General features: G+C 46.2%; 1 protein-coding gene across 1 annotated transcript in view; it reads right to left on the bottom strand.

Annotated features, from left to right (window-relative positions):
* Window positions 1-6,900, bottom strand: part of mgat4b (alpha-1,3-mannosyl-glycoprotein 4-beta-N-acetylglucosaminyltransferase B) — a 58,813-nt gene extending 51,913 nt beyond the window's left edge. The window contains exons 1-2 of the mRNA XM_008286106.1: window positions 6,718-6,900; window positions 5,747-5,990 (exon numbers count right to left, since the gene is read on the bottom strand). Of these exons, the coding sequence (XP_008284328.1) occupies window positions 5,747-5,990; window positions 6,718-6,900 (427 nt within the window). The remainder of the gene's footprint in view (window positions 1-5,746; window positions 5,991-6,717) is intronic.
* Between the last annotated feature and the right edge of the window lie 482 nt (window positions 6,901-7,382).

The raw sequence follows: 7,382 nt of genomic DNA, 5'->3' as shown, positions 1-7,382 counted from the left end.
TGTGTGTGTGTGTGTGTGTGTGTGTGTGTGTGTGTGTGTGTGTGTGTGTGTGTGTGTGTGTGTCCACAGCTTCACCCCCTCAGCTGGAGGATGCAGTGAATCAACCTGCAGGTTACTATGGCAACAGCAGCGATGTAGCAGGCTCTGTTAGCAGTTAGCTGAAGGTGGAGCGAACCAGCTGTGGGTGAAACAGACACACTGTGTGCAGTCAGGTTGTGTGTCTCCTTGTTGTTATTTTGCATGTCTTCGTGGTTGTTTCGTGTCTCTTTCTGGTTCTTTTCTGTCTCTTTGGGGTACTTCTGCATCTCTTTTGGGTTATTTTGCATGTCTTCATGGTTGTTGTGCATCTTTGTGGTTACTTTCTGCCTCGTTGTGTCTCTTTATCGTTATTTCTTTGCTTTCAGTCTTTTTCAGACTCAAAGCTGTTTTTGCTGTTTGTTCAATGAAACAGAAAGTTTACAGAAACTCTGAATGTTCAAACTCTCACAGTCCTCCTCTGCTGTCCTGGTTGGTTCAGTGTCCTTAACTGACCTTCAGCAAAACATCCTGAGTCCTGCATCTTATCTGCAGCACAGTAACCGTCCAACATGAACTGTATCCGCAGCTCCGACACAACCAAACAAAGCACCATTCTTCCTCTTCTTCTACTGCTGCTGCCATTAATTCAGGCCGATCAGAGTGGCAGGAGCATTAGCATTCAAGCCAGACACACCGAGACACCGAGAGCAGGACGAAGCTGCAGGACGGCCAAGAAACCCGACAGCACATGAGAAAGTAAAGAGCAGAGCCGACACAAAGACGTTCAGAGCTGCGAGCAGCATTAGCGCGCTAGCCAAACAGGAACAAAGGCGGCTTGTGTTGCTGCTCTCCAGCCCAGCAGACACACAGATGGAGGCTGCTGCCAGCCAGGTGTGTCCGTCAGGCCTGCGATCAGCGGGCAGGTGTCCACTTCCTTCAGCAGATGCTGCCGTCTGTGGAAAATGTGATTTGAGGACGGGATGCTGCAGACGGGTTGATGATTAAACAAGAGCCACCAGGAAAATGACGTTAAAGTTTCTCTGTGGTCATTTTGTGATTTGTAAGCCGGGGCTGGTGAGAGCTCCTGTCTGCATGAACATGCACCGAAATCAATTCAAACCAAATAAAATCCCAACATTTAATGACAAAAGTCTGTCAGTGATGTTTTACAGGATGTTTAACTCAGAAAGCAGAGACATGTTGTTGCTTCACATTGAATGAAAGGACAGAAGTTTAAATAACTAATGCTGTGTTCACACCAGACGTGAATTCATCACACTATTCACGCGATTTGCACGTTTTTATACGCGTGTATGCACTGAGTTCACTTTCTTCATTCGCACAAATAATTTGGGTCATTCGTACGTTAAACACAGCGAGATTCGTGTCTGGATTCGCGTCATTGGTGCGAATTATGCGAATCCAGACGCCGCCGTGTCCAGGTTCATGGGATCCCCCAGTGACGCACACAGTTCAGGGAATTCCAAAACCTTCTCCAGGAGCTGCGCCTGGATGACAGCCGCTGATCCGGACCCAGTTTGACTACCTGTTGGAGAAGATCGGAACCAGGATATCCCTCCAGGATACCACCTGCAGGCGCTCGCTGGGATAGAGCCATGTTTTCTCCTCGCCACATACAACAATAACACGGGCGCCAGTAGGTATACACTGACCACAGCGACCAGGAGTCAGCGGAGGTTTATCCCGCTAGCATTGCGATAGCTAGCAACTCGGCTCGCTAGCTTGCTAAGTTGAAGGGTGTCATTCTAGTGTGTGAACTGGAGGAGAGGGACAGCCTGAGATCTGCCCTGGCCAGTAATGTAACTGCTTTTCTCCTGGGGTGAGCAAATCAATCAGTAATTACGGTGTAGTTGTAAAGAAATGAGTGAATCATGTTGTTGACGTCACCAGAGAATCTCAACACTGATTGGCCATCACGGCGTGTCAGATCACAAAAGTTCAGATTTTTCAACTTGCGCGTCCAACGTGAATTTGCATCATTTGCGCGAGTAACTCACTCAATTCGCATCAATCACGCCGCGCGATTCGCACAGCAGGACATTTACTCGCATCTAATCACGTCTTCACGTTGACTTCACATATAAATCATTTGCGCAAATGACTTTACTCGCGTCTGGTGTGAACACAGCATCACAGACGTCTTCTGTTTGTTTCATTAAAACCACAGATTCTACATGTTTGCTGTTTGTTGTCATTCTAAGACGTTTCTGTTTCCAGAGGCAGGACTTTATATCGCAGTAAAATACAAGCGCTGTGAGAAAAAATGTGACATCAGTTTGAGTTCAGAGGGTTGATCTTATCTCTCGTGTCAGAGCAGCAGGTCACACACGAGTCATTCAAGGACTGTAGGGAAGTTGTGTTTTTTTACAGATTCTGGCTCATCAACGGGGTCATTCTGGTGATTTTATTAAAGAAAATATTCAGTAAATTTTGGGGTTCAGAGGGTCAATCTGTTCTAATTCTCACCGCTCTGAGTTTCCTGATGGAGGGAAACGAGTACAAATATCTGAGCGTTTTCTGCAAACACAGGTGTTCCTGTTCAGAGGCTACAATCAGTACGAAGCTCCTGGAGGTACAACCGTCGCACATATTTCAGCTTATACTGACAGGATTTCAACTTTTTCTTCCACTCGTGTCAGAGGATGAGAAGAGCTCCGAGCAGAAGGAAAGTATTGTTGGAAGCGAAACACAAGTCGAACATCTGCAGCACCTGTTCTTCATAATGAGATGAAGCCTTCAGGAGCTCCAGACAGCAGAAACAAGGCTGGTTTCATTTTAATTCAGTTAATAGATCCAGAAGGACATAAGGCTTCCTGACAACACTGTAAAAAATGATTTATGAAAACAAGAATTTTCCAGCAGCTGTAAACTAACAGACATCACCCTGTCTGATGAACACAGTCATTTTCTCTCTTTGTGGTTTCTTTGCGATCGCTTTGTGTCTCTTTGGGGTGATTTGTTTCCTTGTAGTTTTGTGACTGTGGTCGTCTTTTTGTCTCACTTTGTGGTTGTTCAGCATCTCTAATGGTCATTTTATGTCTCGTGTTCCATGTGTGTTTTCATTTTGTGAGTCTGTATCGTCATTTGTCATCTTTCTGTGCTAGTTTTGCATGTCTTTGGGTATTTTGTGCCTTTCTGCGGTCATCGGATGTTTCTTTGCAGTCACTGTGTGTCTGTTTGGAACAAATTCTGAATCATTTTGTACATTTTCTTAATATTTTGGTAAAACTTTGAGTGACTTTGTTCTGGCCAGTTGGAGAACCCAGGTACAGACACAGATCGGGCAGGTCGAGATCAAAAGGTTTTATTAAACAAAAGAACCTCTCACCTGTTTACAACTCAGTCCTAAGATCTCTCCCCAGGAAGATGAAACCGCATTCATACCCAGCCACAAAGACCCTAACAAACCCCATTGTGACATGGAGAGTCCTAACGATTCCAATAACGAGGGGGAGGAGCAACAAACCCCCAATTGAAACTTGACTCAGCTGTTAATGGCTCCTTCAGGATATCAGTATGTGGAACTCCCAACTAGTCAGTCAGAGCTGATGAAGCCTCTTGGATGAGAGGTGGAACGTCTTCAAGGAACTCAAGCAGTTGCTACGACTAATCTACCAGAACAAACAAAGGAATGAAGCTGGAAACCGATACGGAAAGACAAAACTGAAGTGAAGGGAAAACAGAACGGGGTAAACCAGACCTAATTACAACAAAAGGGGGGCAAAAACTACAAAGACTGAAGAAAAACTCCAAACTAGCAGCAGAAGGGGAAACTACTGAGGATAAACTAAACTGGACCAAAGAAAATGGGGATGCTCAGGCCCTGTTAACGCGCAACTAAAACGGTGACCTGTCAGTGCGTCTGGACCTTTGGTTTACACGTAAACGAAGCTACGAGTCACCGAAAACGATCACATCTGAAAGCTCTGGCCAACGTGGAGATTTGGAAAAACTCCGTCTTTACACAACAAACACGTATCAGCATCACATGTGTGCGACCATGTTTACGGTTTGACTGCGTCCACATACAGACTGACATGTTTACAGTCAGTGTTTTCCTTCCTGTGTCTCTGACACCACATATAGGAGCAGCTCCACGTCTCTGTCGGTCCAAACAAACCACCCTCACACCGAAGTAACAGGAAGTTTTTGTTGTTGTGTTTTTTCCAGGATTCTGATTGGCTAGCATGGCTTCATGCTTCTCGCTACACTGCCCCCTATAGGCCTCGCAGCTCATAGCAGCTCTTAACGACGTGTTTATGTGGGTTTGTGTAAACGAAGAGTATTTTGAAAATGATCTGGTGTGAACAATGTTTTTGAAAACGTAGATCTGTTTTAGTGAATCCCGGCTACGTGTAAACGTGGCCTGAAGGGGACGGCCGGCTGTGGGGAGGATCTGGACAGAGAGCGTTGCCGATGCAGGGGGGCAGGCCGGAGACAGGTCGGGGGTCGGCAGAGACACAGGGCTGCATAGTCTATGATCTGGAGGAATGAGCTGAGTCCTTCATGGAGCAGAAGGTGGTTGTGGACAGGTGAGTCGATCCTCACAGCTGTCTCCAACACCTGCATCAAGCAGCCTGAGTGCAGGGCTGGTGGACAGAGGGAGAGAGAGACCGGGGCTGATCCTTTTTGCCTCTTTGTGTGTTCATTTTGACTCTGCAGTCATTTCGACCGGACCATCTCTGAGCAGCAGAGGATCATCTGACACCATGACTTCATCCCACAAAGTGTGTGTGTGTGCAGCCGAGTGTGAGATCTGGACACACAACGTCTGAGCTCTGGTTTCAGTCGATGTGGGTTTGTGTTGATTTGAGCTTTTAGTCGATGCGAGTGTTTGTGAGTCGAGGAGACGATGGACTCGCACACAGACACACACTGGTGATCACACACACTTCACTCAGACTTGCACATGTCGCTTCCTCTCAATATCGGCTGTCACATCGCAGTCGAGACAAAGAGACGGCAAGAGTCCGCACAACACACTGGTTCCACTGGTTTCAACTTCCAGTTTGGTCTGAGTGAACGTACAGAATCAAAAAGTTGCATTTTTTTGATCATTACAAAAAATGTAGAAGTCAGCCAAAGGAAGGCAGTTGTTTAACACACCGTCTGAACTGATAAGGCTGTTAACGGACTTACTTTGCGGCTGTCCTGTTTGTTTTTGTTGTTTTTGTGAGTATTTCAGAATTCAAAGAAGTCCTCATCCTCTGTCTCCTCCTCAGACGTTCCCCTTCGATGTTGGCGCTGCAGCTCTTCCATTTCTTCAGCAGACGGACAGCAAGGTTTGAGGCGGGAGATGTGCACATTTCGATGGTCTTCCCCGCTGTCCTCGAGAACCACCTCATAGTTCAGAGATCCAACCTGCTGGAGGACGCGGTAGGGACCTTCCCATTGCAGTGAAAGATTTCTCAGCTTTGGACATGGGGTGAGTCAGACTCTGTCTTTCTCCTCAAAACTCAAATCCGTGCGCGGTTTGTTGTAATTCCTTTTCTGTGGCTTACGGGCCAGAGAAAGGTTTTTGGAGACAAAGGCCTTCAGATCATTCAATTCAATTCAATTCTTTATTTCGAACATATAAAATAAATTTAAAAAATCATTTTGAGCTGGGAGATTTTTGAGTAGGCTGGTGCAGCATCCCGTGGCTGCAGCACTACGTCCAGTGGTCCTCTCTGCGGTCGATGGAGGTTGAGTTCAGCCGGGGTCACACCTGTGGATTCATGGACGGCTGAGTTCAGAGCAAACCTGAACTCAGGAAGGTCTCTGACCCGATGCTTGTGCTGGGAACCAACAAAAGAGGCTATCATGGGCTTTAGGGTCTGAGGGTGGTAGGCAGATGTTAATTTGTGCGACACATTCCATGTTCTGCAGGAGGCTTGGAAGATGGAGGACACAAACTGGGAGCCGTGGTCCGAGAGGATGGAATCTGGTATACCCCACCTGGTGAAAATGTCCTGAGGATACGAGAGATAGACTCAACTGTTGCTGTCCTCAAGGGAAAAAGCTCTATTCATTTTGAGTAGTAATCCACAAAAATACAAGTAAGTACAGATTTCTACTGGAGCTTCTGGGAAAAGGACCCATTAAATCCACACCTAGCATTTCCCAGGGTCGCTCTACAAGTGTTTGCTGTAATCTCCCTGCTGGTTTGCGACTCTCTGGTTTGCAGAGTTGACAGACTTGGTAATTCCTCACATATTGTTTGACATCCCAGCTCATTTCTGGCCAGTAAACCATTTTCTGCATCCTTCGGTAGGCCTTGTACCTTCCAAGATGGCCGGCCAAATGGTCTTGGTGGAACAATGTCAGCAGTTGTGAACGCAGTCTCACAGGTATGAACACCTGGTAAGTGGTTTTGTGAGGCAGCTTTACAACCAAAGTCAAGGAGGTAGAGAAGAATTTACTTTTCTTCATATTTACTGTGAGGCTGGCCTGCCTGAGCTTTTCCATCACCTCCTGAACATCTGTGAAATGCTGGTTCCATGAGTGGGAATAGATGATTATATCATCAACGTACACAAAGCAAGTGCATCCCTTAAGTTCTCCAAGCACCCTGTCCATGAGCCTTGTGAAAGTGGCAGGGGCATTTTATAAAAAAGTGAAAGGCATTACTTTGAACTGGTAAAGACCATGAGGGCAAATAAAAGCTGTCTTTGCTCGGGAATCTGGATCCATCTCCACCTGCAAGTATCTGCTGTTCGGGTCCAGGGCAGCGAACACTGTGGCTCCTGCCAGGGATTCCAAGATGTCCTGAATGGTGGGGATGGGATAGGCATCTGTATAAGTCTTGATGTTCTTCTGTAATCCATACAGAATCTGGGTTTCTCTGACTTCCTGGAGACGATTCCCACTGGTGAGGTCCATGTTGAAGAGGATGGCTCTATCACACCACAAGCCAACATTTCATCCAGAACGTCGTTTAGCACCTTTTGTTTTTGTTGAAAAGAGGCGGCAAGGTTTCTGCTTTATTGGCACATCATCTGTGAAAAAGATCTTATGTTTTAGCATAAACCAAGTCATATTACTGGCTGGAATGTTGCCAGGGCGTGGAGCTCAGGTGAATGGACAGAACCACACATTTTTCAGCACAACATAACGTTAAACCCGCCAGCAGGTGTTGTTGTTTCTTATTATTTCCAATTTTACCTTAAAAACGTGTTACTTTTTATGCTTTACGTCTTTCTAAAGCACTGCGTAGCAGCTGCACGAATAAAATCTTCTTTTCTGATCATATTTCTGGTTGGTTTCAGTCTGGCTGTCGTCGCTGCTCAGAGACGACTTGAAGAAACTGAATCTTCTGAGTATTCTGAGGACGTTACATCGACCACGAGAGCTCACAGTGAATA

This window comes from Stegastes partitus, unplaced genomic scaffold, assembly GCF_000690725.1.
Source record: "Stegastes partitus isolate 25-593 unplaced genomic scaffold, Stegastes_partitus-1.0.2 Scaffold432, whole genome shotgun sequence".
In the NCBI taxonomy this organism is placed as follows: Eukaryota; Metazoa; Chordata; class Actinopteri; family Pomacentridae; genus Stegastes; species Stegastes partitus.
The sequence above is the reverse complement of the archived record's forward strand: the minus strand, read 5'-3'. Positions and strand labels throughout refer to the sequence as shown.